The 17,258-nt window shown below is 37.6% G+C and overlaps 1 protein-coding gene across 6 annotated transcripts; it reads left to right on the forward strand.

Moving 5' to 3' along the window:
* Nucleotides 1-4,338: 4,338 nt before the first annotated feature.
* Nucleotides 4,339-16,815, forward strand: LOC149228237 (glutamate--tRNA ligase, cytoplasmic-like). 6 transcript variants are annotated; one of them, XM_089378114.1, is made up of 8 exons: nt 4,339-6,183; nt 6,994-7,053; nt 12,501-12,638; nt 13,109-13,205; nt 13,740-13,893; nt 14,165-15,264; nt 15,407-15,874; nt 16,185-16,815. In XM_089378114.1, exons 3-8 carry the CDS (start codon nt 12,502-12,504, stop codon nt 16,413-16,415), a joined length of 2,187 nt encoding a protein of 728 aa, XP_089234240.1. In that variant the 5' UTR covers nt 4,339-6,183; nt 6,994-7,053; nt 12,501; the 3' UTR covers nt 16,416-16,815. The 6 variants fall into 6 exon arrangements, with proteins under 6 accessions (XP_089234240.1, XP_089234239.1, XP_089234241.1 ...); XM_089378113.1 differs by lacking the exon at nt 6,994-7,053 and adding an exon at nt 8,372-8,480; XM_089378115.1 differs by lacking the exon at nt 6,994-7,053 and adding an exon at nt 8,376-8,480 and having other exon boundaries at nt 4,339-5,219.
* Nucleotides 16,816-17,258: the final 443 nt, after the last annotated feature.

The raw sequence follows: 17,258 nt of genomic DNA on the forward strand, positions 1-17,258 counted from the left end.
TCTCTTGCCGGGTCTCGGACTGCACTTCCTCCCCTTTTTTCAGTCGAATGAAGAGTGAGGTTGAGATCTCCAGCAATGATTGTATTTTCCAGGTTTGTCAAGTCTGCCTGTCGTCTTATAGTGTCCCAGCAATCCTTTTTCTCCCGGATATTAACTGGAGAGTATACATTGAAAAGGCTGAAGGTTTCCTTTGTGTCCAGATTCTGCATTTTTAGCAGCAACCAGTGAATGTTGCTCGCTTCAAAGATGACTGCATATTTATTGGAGTTCCATAGTGTACCAATCCCTCCCGAGGCACCCCTGGCAGAGATTGCTCTTGCTTCACTTTTGGACCACAAATTTTTGCTTGCTTGCAGGAAGATTTTGTCTTCCAGCTTGGTCTCCTGGACTAGAAGTATGTCTGGAGCTTCTGTTCTTATTAAGCTTCTTATTGCTTCTTCCTTAACTTTACTCCCCATACCTCTGCAATTCCAGGAGATGACCTTCATTATTTATATTTCTGGTGGGCTCCCTTGGAGCCTTGGGGCTGATTTTTCAACATCTTGGGCTTTGAGGCTAGCAATTTTTCCAAAGTTGGCTGGCTGCCCTGAAGCTTGTCTTTGTAGGTCTGCTGCTCTCTTTTTTCTTTGTCTGTTTTACGGCCTCTTGTAGATCTTCTTACCGAGGTTTGGGACTCTCCTATTTCTCCTTCTTCTTCTGACTCATCAGTTTCCTGCTCATCTTCCTCATCCTCTAAGGCCATGCCTTTGGGGTTTTCAGCTTCTTTGGGGGAAGCTGATGGAGTGCCTTTATTTGGAGAGACTGGTTTTTGGGTTTCTACCTCCAGTGTGTCTTCTGCCGGCTGACTTAGAAGGTCAAATTTATTTTCTTGCATCTTTTTGGGAGGGGGACGCTGGACATTAACCTGGGGATTGCCTTTGCCAGAGGATCCACCCTGTTTCTGCCCCTTGTGATTGGCTCTTGCTCGCTTGACTTGGTTCCAACCCTCTTCGTTCCCTTTCTCTGGCTCTGCATTTGTCGGACAGTTTCTGGCAAAATGCCCATAAACGTGACATTTCCTGCATTTGAATGGCAGCTGTTCATAATCCAAGATCTGCACATGAGACCAGCTGCCGACTTTGATTTTGATTGCCTCTGGTAGTCCCACCTCTAGATCTACCTCTACACAAATCCTGGCACAGTCGTACTGATCCTTGTTGCTTGCCCGATCTATGAATTTTCCGAGGGAATTGCCAATGTGCTTCAAGGAATCCCAGTTCCAGCAATGAACTGGCAGATTTGGGAGACGAACCCATACTGGAACAGCTTTGGGAACATCGACCGCCGGATCAAAGTCTAGGGTCCATTTGTTCAGATAGAGTCCCTGAGGGCCCATGAAATACGGCCCATTTCGGAAGATCAGGTCTTTGTCTTCTTTGGAGGTAAATTCAAAGAGAAAATACCCTCGCCCTAGAAAGTATGAGGTTACACTTTGATTAATCAGAGGCGCCCAGTTCCTATTAACCCATTGCTCAGTGGTTTTCGGAGAGGGCCAAAGTCCCGTGAATTGGCCAATGAGTCCACGATCCGCCAGAGACAGTGCTACTTGAATGGGGGTCTCCAGAGGCAAAGAAATCTCTGGAATTTCATCGAGTTTCTTAACAAATTTTGATGCATCACTTCTTTTCTTCGGAGGCAAGCCGACCAGGAGCTGATTGAAAGCATCAAAGGCAGGATCAGGGGGCGGATCCGTGTGGTGGCCCAGCGACTCCATGAGATCTGATCAGATGCCGGCCGCCACAGGGGCAGCCACGCAGCAACGGCCAAACCCTAGCCAGAGAGTCTGCTGGCTGTCTCGGATCTGGATCTGATCTTCTGCAGACAGGCCCGCAGTGAAGAGGTGCCGCAGAGCGCGGGCAGGGCCGCAGGCTTCAGAGCCCGCAGGGTGCGGATCTCGCGGAAGGAGCCGAGGCTCTCAGGTTGCAGAGCAGCGTCGACCGATTCCAAAATTTTTATAAAATTATTTAAAAACAACAATTTATTCAATTTTTTTTTATTATTATTATAAAAAACCTCAATTACAAAATAAATTTATTTTTAATTAAAAAGATAAAATTAAATTCCAAAATACTTTTACTTTTAATTAGAAAATAAAATTTAATTTAAAATTTTTAATATGAAATGTCCGAAAAAAGTTATTAAACTTTATTTATTAATGAAAAAAAATGTTTTCACTTGCCATGTGATATTTTGATTTTGTGAAGACCAATTATATTTTTATTTTAATGATTTTATCACGAAAATTATTTATTATAATTTTTAAATTTTTTATTATTTCTCTTTTAATTTTATAATTTATAATTTTTATAATTTTTTCTCATATTATTAGTGTGTCTATAATTTTGAAAAAGTAACTTATAGTTTAAGACATTACTTAAAAATGGTGTGCTTACATTATTTATTAACATAATTAAATTTTAATGGTTTTTTAATTGAAATTTCTAATTTGGATTGCCTATCTTTTCAAATTATATTTTTTAAATAGTAGGAAAATACATCAAAACTCAATTGTCATAACTATATTTGATGTCTAGTTTGGCCGTGACTTTAAAATTAGATAATAATAAGAATAATAAAAACGAGTAGTAGGGACAACCATTGTTGACTCGTAGTGGTTCATAAGGGGGCATGCTTTCACTCCCACCAAATACTTTGGATAATAATAAGAATAACGGTTGTTGACTCGTAGTGGTTCATAAGGGGGCATGCTTTCACTCCCACCAAATACTTTGGATAATAATAAGAATAATAAATACCAGTAGGAGGGACAACAGTTGCTGACTCTTATTTGCGAGTGCAAGCTGACTCATCATTATTCAAGGAAAACCCACATTATTCAAGGAAAACCCACAACACATGCAATTACTCGCTAGTGGTTCATAAGGGGGCATGCTTTCACTCCCACCAAATACTTAGGTTTTGAGCCACTCTTAGCTAAAATACTTAGGTTTTGAGCCGCTCTTAGCTAAGCAAAATAATTTTAGGCATACTCCACACTATTATTCAAAGAAAACCCACACCACCTAAAATTACCCATAAATAATTCGTACCAAACAAAACAATTTTAAACCTACTCCAACTCAAATACCCTTCTAAACTAATTACATTAACCACTTTTAATTTTATAATTTTTATATTTAATCTAATTTTTTTTTTTTTGTTTTTTTCGAACTTTTATATTTCAGCTATTAAACTTATTTACAATGCATATTTTTATATTTAAGAAAGACTAATAAATTTATAACATATTGTTTTTAAAATATAAAATTTAAATTTAAAAACATTTAATATAAAATTAAAAGAAAATCTCATATCGACTTCTTCACGTGTTAGTGTTGACTCAAAAAAGTTAATTATAATTTTTCATGGAGTATTTTGACGTTGATGTAACCAACTCTAGATATTTTAATAAATAATAATTTATGAGAATAATAAATTATTAATTTTTTTTCATATTTTATTTAACTTCTCATTTACTATATTCAACTTGTACTATGTTTGATAGAAATTCGCATTTCTTCTGATTTGTCCATTTGAACAAGGAAAGTGAAAAAGAGACCGAACGGAACATTAACAATTTATAATTCATGAACCCGATTCTCTTCCAACCTAATTCGAATATTGACAATTTATAATTCATGAACCCGATTCTCTTCCAACCTAATTCGAATATTAACAATTTATAATTCATGAACCCGATTCTCTCCAATATTTTTTTGTTTTAGAATTTAAAAGGGTCCTGGCCTCTACTCTATTGATCTCTTAAGGCCAAGGGAAGCGGGAGGCAACAAACTCTAGTTTACAAGGTATGCCATTTGGATTATCTATCAGGAAATAATGGTCGGAGTGTCTGCGTTTATCAAGATTTGATTTTTCAATTGTTTTCAAGATGTTGTTTATCTGGTTAGGTTTGGTTTGGCCTTTTAGCAATGCTTCTTAGACCTCTTTCTGTGAATACCCACCTACTTTAGGGTACAGGGTTCGAACTTCTTACACTTCTGACGGTTCTGTTTTCCCTATTCTGCTCTATGGTGGGTAATTCATTTTTGAATTGACATAATATCTCACTCATTGGTATAATGTAGTACAAGCTCCTCCTCCTTCATAGTTCTGATAGTTTAAGCCATAGCAGTTATCAACCATTCTCTTCTATAGTAGGTTTTAATGGTTGAAAGTTAAGACTTACTGACCTATAAGCAGGACATTCATCCTCCGTGGAACGAGTTTAGGTTTGAGCATTATGGTACTTTATGATCTTTCCAAGACCTTATGGGTTTGCAAGGCGACGACACATGTGGTCATTTTAGGAGTAAATGCACTCCCGTATCTCCTGTTTGAAATGCTGCTTTTATATGAAAGTAGTAGTGGTTGCTTTCTTCATAGTAGAAGTTGGTTTGGTGAGTTGAAGACCAAGAGCTGTACAATGGTCAATGCCAGTGCGCTGTTGCAGATCCGTAGGTTGAAGCTTGTGAGATGGATCGAGCAAACTGTAGTTGCTTGTGTATGAATGGTACTGATTGTTGATGCCTATGCGTGGCTTACGGAGCTGAATTTGTTGGAGTAAAGTCTGAATTAAGTGGCTGAGTCTATTGTTGAGTCGAGTCTGCAAAGTACGCGACGACGAGGATTGATCTGCACGCTGAGAGTGTGCAATCTATTTGTTGAGCGTTGTCAATTGGTACTCGAGTGCCATGTATACAATATGATTGGAGCTCACAAAGAACACCTGTAGCTGATAGACAAAGCACTGATCCTGAAAAGTGATAACAGTCCTAAAATGATGCAGAGACAGAGTATGGACAGGGGATTGATGGCTAACAGTATGTTGTTGCAGATGTCCAGTTCGGTGATTGTTGGCCAGAGTATTTAATTGTTGTTGTTTTAGGGGTTGCCATAACAATGAATTGCTGAATGTATAGTTGGTTGAGAGATGTATATGCTGGCAGCGTGCTAGAATGTTATGGTTGTCAGTGCAAATGTGTATGGATGTGTAGATGTGAAGTGTATTGATAGTTGTTGAGTTTGTGATGCAAAGTTCCTAAAGAAGGTAAAGTCTGTTATCAATTGGAGACTGAGTGTTCACCATCTTCAGGGGCCGGGTATATTCTATTTTTATGGGGACGAGTTCTCTACTTGAAGCCGAGTGTTGTAGCAGAGGACTGTGTTACTTCTTGAGGCAAGTCTGATCATCCCTGTATCACTGAAGTGTGCCAGATTTGTGCCTAGGTTTATCAATTGCCTTTCATCCATTGCTGTTTGCAAATCAAATGTTTGACAAAATCTCTGTGCACTAAATGTTGAAGAAACTCCTCAAAGAAAGAATTTTAGCTTTGGTATAATCATTTGCCAGAGGATTGTTGAATATCAAGCTTATTAATCATCAGGAAGGCTGAGTTTCCTTGCTGTTGTAATCCTGTAGAAGGCCAATCATTCCTCATGGGCTAGATTTGGGTTTGACACCTTGATGTAATTTAATGTTAATCTGCCTTGCAAGTGTGGATGTATTGCTGAGAGAACTTTGTTGATTGAGCTAGCCCAAAATGTAGAGTATAGGACATAGTTTGCTAGCTGCGGGATCTCCTCATATTTTGTGTTTGTGCTTTGATGTTTTTGCATCTTAAACTTGAGCACGTTAAAATCCTCCGTTAAATCATCACTGTTTAGCCCTTAGGCATTAAGTCTCCCTCTTTCTATTAAATGTTTAAGCTCAGATCAAGTTCCACTCTACTTACCAGAGTAATAGTTTTTAAAATTTAGGAACGATCCTCAGAATCTGTAATATATACTTGTGACCGCTTCGGCTCAAGGGTTTCACCTCCCGAGCTTTTGACTCTGGGGTTTCATTTGGCTGTCTTTGGCTTGCAATTCCACTGCCCACCATCTTTGCAGCCCAGTTGTACCCTTTGCAGATACATGCAGGTTGTATGCCATGAAAAATATATACAGGTGCATGTGAATCTCCATAGGTACAGACACATGTCCGGACTACCGCTCCAGGGTTTCGTTTGCAATTCTATCTACTCGTGAGCGCTTCGGCTGAAGGGTTTCACCTACCGAGATTTCGACTCTGGGGTTTAATCTGGCGGACCTTGGCATGCAATTCTCCCGGCCATCATCTTTGTAGCCGAGTTGTGCCCTACACAGGTAAATCTAGACTTTAAACGGTTGTTTTTTAAGCTTTCTATTTCATTTGCCCCAGGGTTTCATTTTCCTCCATAGCTTCAATAGATTTCAGCTATAGCATTTACATAGCTTGAATAGCTAGCGGGTATAACCGTTACATAGCTTAAACAACGTTTGTCTCTAGGGTTTCATAGTTTTTTAAAAAGTTTTATGTTTCCTAGCTTTCGGCTCTAGCGTTTCATTTATTCGTCCTATTTGGACAACTAACTGCCCCCTTTCAACAAGGGAATCGTAATTTCATTTCACGGCTAATGTGAGAGGAATAGAACACGACATGAATGAGCACAACTCTCGCCTGATAAAAATAGAGTTTTAGTGCTATGCTGCATGTGAATCCCGACAGCCACAGGCACATGTCAAGACTTTTCTTTAACTAAAAGTCATTTTCAACCTTTGTTGTATTAATATTTTGATCCTTTACATAAACATCCAATGCTGGATTCTTTTCTTCTATATGGAGTATACGACTGCTATGTATTTTTTCTTATCACTGCCACTCATATATTCAGAATTATCGTCGTTCTTGCTCAAACATTTCTTTACCGAATTCTATTTAAATTCGTTTATAATTGCTCATGCCTCTCTGCATCTGCACAGGTTATACCTATGCGCTTTCAGTGTCATGGCCTCTTAGGGTTTATTCTCAGCTGTCGCCCTTCTTGCTGAAATATTTCTTTACCGATTTCTATTTAAATTCAATTATATCTGCTCTCTTTTATTTTTTAGCTTAGGGTTAACTTGTAATTTATGTTTCCCTGTTTTTATTTGCAGCCTTTGTGAGTACTGAAGTTCTCTCCAGCCACTAAATCCATTGCTTTTCCTTAATCACAGGTAGAGTTGTTGATTCAGTCGCAGTTAGTCCATCAATCCTCCAAAGTTTTCTGCAACTCCTAAATTTTGAAAACAGTTTTTTCTTCTAACCTCCTTCAGTTCTTTTCTTCTGTTTTAAATTTTATGTAGGGGATTTAGTTTGAATGATTGAATTATTATAATATTTACTATTTTGAACCAAAATACAATTTTTTTTAATTTAACATTTCTATCGGCCTCTCTTTGCACCTTTTGGGGCAATTGCTAGTTTTATTAATCTTTATTGATTCTTTAAGTATATTCATGTAGCAAATGTAAAAGGGAGCAACGTATTTTTTGATCTGCACGTGCATTTCTTTACCTCCCTCGAGTAGGAGGATGGGCTTAGCCTTCACCCAGCCTCACGGCTAGGGTTTAAAGGCCAGACATTGCATACTTTAAGGGCCTATTTGCCTCAGCCGCAAGGGTTTGATACCCACTTTTTCCACTTCAGGATTCGATTTTGCAGGAGTTCCAATCTTTAATTTCCTTTGTGATTTTTTTCTCATTTTTAAATCTGATTGGAGTTTCAGTTTGGCAGGGTACATAGAGATTTTGGAGCTTAAAGTTTGATTTGAAATTTTGATTGGCTAAACCGCTTGTTTCTCTAGCCCTTCTAAGCTTAACCGCAAACCTATTGGGCCTCAATTACCATAACTGCAGCCTGTTAAGGCTTGTCAAGGAAGCCGCAGGCACTCAGAGGGCTTATACGTTGATATATAATTTGTTTTAACGCTAAACTTTGGCTTTTTGGACAGACCTTATCTCATAATCTTTAAGGGGTTTACTATCTGAATTGTTTTTGGTTGCAGGCTTTTTGACCATTTGCTTCAAGGAAGCCGCAGGCCCTTTGGCCTCTAAAATCTTCACTACATATAATTTGCTGCAGGGTTCTTAGAGCATTTGTTTTTTGGGGATTGTATTTGGCACTTCTAATCTTTAGGTTACCCCTGGTTTCTTGCAGACTCATTCTCAATATTTTTTTACCATTTGGTAAGGCTTGTAGCTAAACTCTTCCAGATCTGGTCATTTGCAAGGCCTAGGAGTCCCCTTTAGGTTTGGCTGCAAACGATAAATTGAATGCATATTCATCAAGCTTCTTGAGTTCGAAGAACTCTTTCTTCTGTCAAAGGAGTTCCTCTCATTCTAATTCTGGTGATAAAAGTAATTCTTTATTCTGTTGGGAAACTTGAACTCAATGAGGAGTCCTTTAAAGGATTAATCTTTTGTTTTGCCGGAAAATTTCAACCTACAGTGATCAGACCTCTTTTTAAGACTGACAATTTGGGTCTGTGTAAAGGCAGCATATTTGGTTCTTTAAAGGATTTTTCCAGAACTCATTGGTGGCCTGAAAACAACTGGATCTGGTGCTTGCATTGGCACACCAACCATCAAAGGCACTCGGTCAAGTAAGTCTGAACTGAAAGCTTCATTTGCAGATCTTAATCCTAAAAAACTAAACCTTAAAACACTAAGCGTACTACACAATAATCATAAGAAAATTCTGAAGCATTTCTTTGAAATTGCGTGGACTGAGTTCTTAAACAAATTAAAACTCATTTGCCTATCTCTAAGAAAAGACCTTGTAATCTGTGGTATTAAAATCTTGACAGCAGACCATTGAAAATTAGTTCTTTACTTATAATAATACTTGGTCTCCTTTAAAACACTCGTTCAAAATTTGTTACTAATTTAAAAGTGTTTCTGCTCCGTGTAAGCTATCTCGTTTAAGTGCTGTTCCTAACTGTCTAAGAAAACAAAAGAGCGTCATTGGCATCTAGGCCTTGGCACTGTTTCATTCAGAGGCAAACTTGGTTTCATTTCAAATACATAATTGAATTTTGTTGCTAGTCCAAAGATTGCTCTCTTTACTGCTCATAAAAAAGCATCTTGCATGTAAAGATCCCTGTTGATTCAACTAGGATTACCATTGGCACTTTGAGGCTGGACTTGTTTCCCTTAAAAGGCAGCTTGTTAAATTAGTTGACTAGCTAAGATTTGCATTTCCCATTAGATCTTGCATCTTGATCATTGACAATTGGGATTGCGAGTGATTTATATTTGCACTGGTGTGCTTGTTGATAGTGTCATTGTTCGCTAATAATTCACTGCTCATTGTTTTTTGGTGCTAACATTCTTCTTGCAGCAGTTACCTATCTTGTAACTTGACATTTCACTTGTAGGTGTTTCTAATTTGCAATTTAAGCGTTAAGGCACCGGTCTATCATTTCTTTCATCATTCAAGTGTCTTATAAATAATCTAATCAGATATATCTCACATTGCTCAGTAATCAGGTTTGGCACCTAATTTTAATCAAGTTACATTGATGAGTAGTTGCATCTCCTAGAACTTGTTGATTTTCAATAAAGTTTCCCTTTCGCTTTCCACCTATAGGGACTGTCCCCCTTAGCTTGCCTAGGAGATAGCTAGAACGAAGAGGGCAGGGTTCAGAGTGACAGTCCCTGCCCTGAACGTTGCGCCTTAGGTGTACACTTTAGGTGACAACAAGGTTCACATCTAATTAGGCGACAAGCTCCTCACATTAGGATAACAACCTCATGCTAGTACTCTAACCAAGGTCTATATCTCCATGAAGTACTGCCAAGGTACTAGCATTTGGTGATTTGAAATAACCCCAAAAGCAAACATGTGGATGGATGTGTTTGTGCCCTAACAGTTGTGAGCATAATAAACTTTGATTGTTTAGCATTTTTGTATGCTTTTGTTGAGTTTGCAATTTGGGTATCGAATCATCTATTCTTAGCTTTCAGTTTGGGTCTCTGAGCATTTTTGATGCATTACTACGCTGGCCCCAAGGGTGACCCCTCTCTGCATCGTTCTTGTTCTCGACTGTTTATAATCTGATGTTCTTTTCATGTTCTCTATTGTCCTTCCACAAGCTGAAAACTAATGTTATGCATGTGTCAATCTGTAAATTTTGTACTTTTACTTTTTTTTTGCTATGCCTCCAAACCTTCAAAACTGATGACTTCATATGTGGTTCCAAATTCCAACACACCCATGTTTTTGTTGCCTGTTCGACATTGAGAGGCTTCGAGATCTTTTATTATATGGATTTAAAATTCCGAAGTTTTACCGCCTTCAAAAGTTTAATATATTTACCGCTTATTTTTTAAAGAAAAACCATCTTGCCTTTGCATATCGGCTTGTCTTCTTTATTCGTTTTGAAGTTGGGACTTTCCTAGCACAACTTCTTGTGCACATCTTGGTTCTCTGCCCTTTGGTTCTAGTTCCACTTGAATCGAGTTGCTTTGATACCTTGTCGTTTTTGGGGATTGCATACTCATTCAATATACATTAGGAGTGTTATGCTACATTAATGTTACATCTCTCGCACTCAAGGTATATCATTTCTCATCTCATATTTATAGCATCCTTTTGTGGTTATGGTGGTTTAACCACCCACCTTTTACATATTACATTTTACACTTTGGTCACATGTTATAATATTCAACATTAACATTACAATGCACATGTTTATAAATATGTGTGCTCTCTTTATCCCTATGTTGATGAGCAAAATTTCATTTGCAACATGATTGCAGTAGTCAAATTATTGAGACACATGCATTGAATTCCATCCTAAGTTATTGGATATGTCTTTGCAGGGTCTTGGGGACAGTATATCCCATATTCGATACAGATACAAAATTGAATGCGGATTGGATATGGCTAGGATACATCTCAGATATGACTAGGATATGTATATTGCATTAATATGTCAAGGATATGTATCTTACACTGATATGGCTAGGATATATCTTGTAGGAAAATCCCAACTGTAAATTACGAAGTTAATATATTGGCCAAATCGACCCGGGTTGAACAAAGATTGAGTTTTCTTCAAGTTGAATATTTGGACTCTATACTTGCTTGTTTGCCACTTGGTAGCTTTAATGAGTCCTTAATACCTTCGTTGATTTTCATTTGATGTAGTCCTACTTGGCTTTGTTGACTATTTGTTTTTAGTTTTTAAGGTTTTGGAGGATGTCTTGTCGAAGAAATTATGTTAATATTGAAAGGATTAATAAAAATATGCGACTCTAGTTGTGGTGTTATTTTTGTTGACTTCTTATGAACCTTTGAATCTTCTATCTTCCATAAGTGCATGGTTGTTTCTTTTCCCTATTTAGAAACGGTCTTATTGAATAATTTTGAATGATTGTACTTTAATATTTCGTTAGTAAATCAAGGATGGTGATGGAGTACAAAAATTATTTAGGGTTTTAAGAAACAACTTTTGGTAATGCAAGTGCTTCAAATAGCATAGTGAAGGTCATCCATGGCAGTTTCATCGAGTACGACTATATAACTGAATTTGGTGAGTGTTAAAGTATAACACGAGAATAGATGTTTATGTAATATGGTCACTATAAATGTTAATGATAAGTGACCAATGTAGTATTAAGGTTAGGGTTTAGATGGTTAAACTGCCATAAGGAACTTAGGGTGCCCTATAATAATGTTATGGGGGATGATTACTCAAGAGTGGTATTTGTCTCAAGAGGAACAATGCTCTGCTACCTGCTGATCACAACCACCAATGAGAATTAGATCTTTGCACTGTGCTTATCATGCTTCAAACAAATCTAATACCACTGTAGAGAACATACTACAGGTCGATTTTCAATTTGTTTTCTCTGTTGCGTTGAGGACAACTGCTCCTGACCACTCTGGCATGATGCACTCCAACCTATTATCAACTTTGATTGCGTCAACTGTTATTTAACCTACACATCTACAACAGATCGCTGATGCATCAGCCTGTCCTACCTGTCTGCACATGTCACACTCAGAATTGCTCTGGGATAGATTTTTGCTGCTCATTGCTTGTGCAAGGTTGCACTCTGCTGTGGGGGTTTTATGTTATTTGCATTAGCTACCTTTTTATCTAGGGAAATCATCCTCTCTCTCAGTCTGAGGGTGAGAGTGAGGGTCAATACAACAATATTCATAGGCACATAGCCATTACAACAATATTTCTCATCATCATGTCACTCGCGGGGAATTGAACCTGGGTAGGGGAGATAACAACCATTCTACCTAACCACCTGAGATAACCCCATTTGACTATTTGCATTAGCCACTTATATAATAATGGAAGGATATTTGATGAATGACATGATGCCATATAAGAAATATAATGCTTGACCAAATCCATGCCCTGGAACTTACATTTTTATGAAGTATTTTGCTGTTGCAAAACTTGTTGAAAATATATCCTTCCTGCAGAACAAAGAGGGAGATTTGAGCTTCATATCTGGTGCTGAGATTTTTGTTGCCTATGAATTTTGAAACACTGCATATTCCTTGCTTTTTTGGTCTTTTGTTTTGCAATATTGACATCTTATTTCATTTCTTTAACTCTTGTGGGAATGACAATGAGTATATGATCTGGTGCATACAGAATGGAGGTGGCTTTGGCATATGCAGAAGAAGCTCCACCCCTTTCCGTCTTTGCTACAGCAGCAGTTGCGGGTATATCGATAAATGCTGATCCCAAGCTTCCTTCGGGGTCACCACCAACATTCTCCTTTCCTTCTGGGTATGCTCCTATAGTTTATATTATGTTTTCTTCTGTTTTGAGAATTATACTTTTGTATCTTTTGCTGTGTTTGCATATATGCATGATTCTTTTACAGTTCTGTTACCGTGTTATTAACATCTATTCTGAACGATGATTCCTTGGTTACCATACTTGTTTTATATTTAAGCTGGAGGCTGCATTTTAGCATAAGTATTCATGGACAGTATAAGACTTCACTGAAGTGTTTTTGAAAATTAAAAAGGTTCTGAAGCAGGGATATGTTTCTTACTACTAAATATACAGTTCTTTCAGATCTTCTCATATTTGATTGAACTTTATGACCATTTTATATTTTATGAACCAAGGGCTCTAAAGAGACTGGATTACAGAAGTGAATGAGCCTGAGATGCTCAGTATTGCGATGAGGGGTTTTACTGTTGCACATGGAATTACTTGAGTTCATAAGATTACTTGTGTGCTTGTTACAGAGAAGAATTTCATGGAACCGGAATATTATTAAGATACCTTGGCCGCATTGCAAGTGTCCCTGACTTTTACAACCGTGATGCGTTTGCGACAGCTCAGGTGATTCTCTTTGCCATTTCTCTATTTAATGAATTTTTTTATCCTATTAGTTTTCTCAGACTCCATTTCTTGTGACTACTGCTTGACGTTTTGACTAGTTCCTCTTGTTTAGCATTTCCTTGTCTAGTTGTACATCCTTGCACATTGAAAACTGTACTTCTAGTCCTTCTTGGTTGCAACCTAAGCCAATAAAATTCCCCCCCACCTCCCTAGAAAGATTTGATTGTTTATAATTCAATTTTCACTATTTCTTATTTATACATTGTCCTTTTATCTAGGGATTAGCTAATTACATTCCACAGTGGTTATTGAAGTGAATTTTCTGGAATTGAGATGTACAGAAATATAATTAACAGCTCAAGTTTACCCCTCGGGGCTATATATATATGCAATTGCATATTCATTTGGCTAAGTTCTTTCTATATATTTGTTGCAACAATGTTAAAAATCAATGTTATGAGTGTCTGAGTGCTTCCTATGTATTTTTTAAGCAATGCTAGAAATTGATTTTATCAATGTATGATATTATCCCAGATTGATGAATGGTTGGAATACGCCAATGTCTTTTCGGCTGGAGCTGAATTTGAAAAATCTTGTACTTATGTGGATAATTATCTGTCACTGCGGACTTTTGTGGTTGGGTATAGTTTATCTGTAGCTGATATAGCAGTTTGGTCTGGTCTAGCAGGTATGCTATTTATTACTGGTCATTTATATATTTGTAGGCATCTATTTTTATGAGTTCATCATCAGTTGATGCACATGCTGGTCATATACATAGGGCATTGCACACGCAGGACTAGTTTGTATCTCTTGCTCTCTTACAAGTTATGTGAATTTATTGCCCATCAATTGCATATAGGCTTGTCTATATATACATATTTTTGTTTTACTACAAGGCAGAGACAAATCCAGAACGATAGATGTATCATGAAACTTTTGGCTTCTCTTGTTCTCAGGCACTGGGCAAAGATGGGAAAGTATCCGTAAATCAAAGAAGTTTCAGAATCTAGTCCGGTGGTACAATTCAATATTGTCAGAATATCCAGTACTGAGTGAAGTAATTCAAAAATATGTAGGCAGACGAGGAATTGGCAAGCCGGGGTTGGTGAATAAGAAAGAGAATGATGGTACTGGGATCAAAGGTGAAAACAACGAAATAGAAAAAGCAGAGGGTTCCTTTGACATTGATCTGCCAGATGCTGAAATGGGAAACGTGTGTACACGTTTCCCTCCTGAGCCAAGTGGTTATCTCCATATTGGGCATGCAAAGGCTGCTCTTTTAAACCAATACTTTGCTCAGAGGTATAAAGGGCGCTTAATCATACGCTTTGATGACACAAACCCTGCTAAAGAGAGTAATGAATTTGTTGAGAATATTCTAAATGATTTGAATACACTCGGTATCAAAGGAGAAGGACCCACATATACTTCAGATTATTTTCCGCAGTTAATGGAGATGGCTGAGAAACTAATATCTGAGGGAAAGTCCTATGTAGATGACACACCCCGAGAGCAGATGCAGAAAGAGAGAATGGATGGAATTGAGTCAGTGAATAGGAATAATAGCGTGGAGCAAAATATGGCGTTGTGGAAAGAAATGGTTGCTGGGTCTGAGAGGGGCAAGCAATGCTGTCTTAGAGGGAAGATGGATATGCAGGCTGCAAATAAGTCACTTAGGGATCCTGTTTATTATAGATGCAATCCTACATCTCATCATCGTGTTGGGTCCAAGTACAAAGTTTATCCAACGTATGACTTTGCATGCCCATATGTTGATAGCATTGAGGGTGTGACACATGCTCTTCGTTCAAGTGAATACCATGATCGCAATGAGCAGTACTATCAAGTCTTACAGGATATGGGTTTGCGCAAGGTCCATGTATGGGATTTTAGTCGTTTAAATTTTGTTTACACACTTTTGAGCAAGCGAAAGTTACAATGGTTTGTAGATAACGGTAAAGTAGAGGGTTGGGATGATCCTCGGTTCCCAACAGTGCAAGGAATAATACGAAGAGGCTTGACTGTGGAGGCCTTGAAGCAGTTTATTCTCTCTCAAGTAAGGCTATATATTAGAGTTCCTTTGCTATAGGATTGTTCTAGTTTGCCTCTTCTTGTTATCAGTTTCTGATTGGCTCACTCTATCTTATCTCCTGGAATTGGTTAAACATTTATAAATTTGTTTTCTGCCATTGCTTCAGGGAGCATCGAAAAATCTCAACCTTATGGAGTGGGACAAGCTTTGGACAATGAATAAGAAAATTATTGATCCTATATGTCCAAGACACACTGCAGTTTTTCAAGAAGGTCGTGTGCTTTTGTGCTTAACAAATGGGCCTGAAGAACCTTTTGTTAGAATTGCACCCCGACATAAAAAGTATGAAGGAGCTGGGAAAAAAGCAACTACTTACACAAAAGAAATCTGGCTGGATGGTGCTGATGCAGCTGCTGTCTCAGAAGGCGAAGAGTTAACACTGATGGATTGGGGCAATGCCATCATACAACATGTTGAAAAGGACAAGAATGGCACCATTATACATCTTAATGGAGTGCTGCATCTTGAAGGCTCCGTCAAAACAACAAAGTTAAAGCTTACCTGGCTTCCAAATATATCTGAGCTGGTGAATCTGTCTCTTGTTGAGCTTGATCATTTAATTACTAAAAAGAAGGTACTTTTTTACCATTTGTTTTACTTAATAGATTTTTTTCTTCTTGCTTATTTTCCACAGCTGTAAAGTTGTAGCAGCAGTGGCTTTTAGCTGCCTTTCACACAAGAATTGCTGTATTAAAATGAATTTGACGAAAATTTTAGGCTTTTTACTCTCTTCTGTATGCAATTTTTTTAATTTTCTGGATATGTGAATGTTTTCTTTGTGTTATTATATTTTTTCTGCAAACACGTGATTTTTGTTCTTATATAAAATAATTTATTTTTATGAACTTCAACTGTTCTCAGATTGCTTGACTTATATTTTGCAGCTCGAGGAAACTGATAATTTTCTTGAAGTTCTCAATCCATGTACAAGATGGGAAAGTCTAGCTATAGGCGATGCAAATATGTGTAACCTAAAAAGAGGCGAGATTTTACAGCTGGAAAGGAAAGGATATTTCCGATGTGACGTGCCCTATTTGAGGCCATCAAAGCCTATAGTTCTGATTGCAATACCTGACGGTAGAAAGCAGTCTGTCTTGAAAAGGCCTTCCTCTTGACTGACTGTGTTTAATGGTGTCTGAAATGCAAATTGAGTAGTACTAAATTTTTATAGTTGCTTTACAGTGGTAGAGAGCTGGCTGTCTTGAAAGGGCCATTCTCTTGACTAAGGCATAATTGGTGTCAAACACATTAAGAGTTGGATTTTGTCATACTAACTGTAATTTATTGAAAGAATAGCATCTATTATTTTGGGCAATTGGGTGTAAATGAATTTGGTTAAGGTTGTGTGACTATTTTGTCTCCAAGGGCCCTAGAGAGTGTAGTTTTATTATTTCTTAGCTTGAGCTAAGAGAGTTGCACAGCTTGTATTTTGTAACTTAGATTGAATTCTGAATCTGGACACTTTGGTTGAACTCTACAGCAATTTGCAATCTTATTTGTGCCATTTTCTTCCAATTTGTATGATGCATGATATTAGGCATCTGTCCTACACTTGATTTGACAAAGTGACAAAGTGCTGTATTAACCATACAGCTTTCATATTGTTGACTAAATATACATAGCAGAGGTAGCATGGAAGTTTTTTTTGGTAAATTTTCACGACATAATGGAAGAGGCAGTTTAGTGTTCATGCTGTAAAGAAATCGTTTGTGCTGAGCAATTTGTGTACAAAATGGAATTCACCCAACCATTTTTGTGTCTAGTTCATTCTTTGCATAGTGAGTAAAGATTGTCATCAAATTGATTTTTCATACTAAGAGTGAATATTAAATTGTTTCTTGCACTTTAATGTGAATGTCAGATCAGAGTCTATTGATGATTTGAGGGTTGGGGGAGACTGGGGCTCAATATTTAAGTAGAACCCAACATGCCTTGTATTCAAGATTGTTGAACATATC

This window comes from Pinus tabuliformis, chromosome J (assembly GCF_031772625.1).
Source record: "Pinus tabuliformis cultivar Carrire ecotype Pingquan chromosome J, CPIR1, whole genome shotgun sequence".
NCBI classification, from domain to species: Eukaryota; Viridiplantae; Streptophyta; class Pinopsida; order Pinales; family Pinaceae; genus Pinus; species Pinus tabuliformis.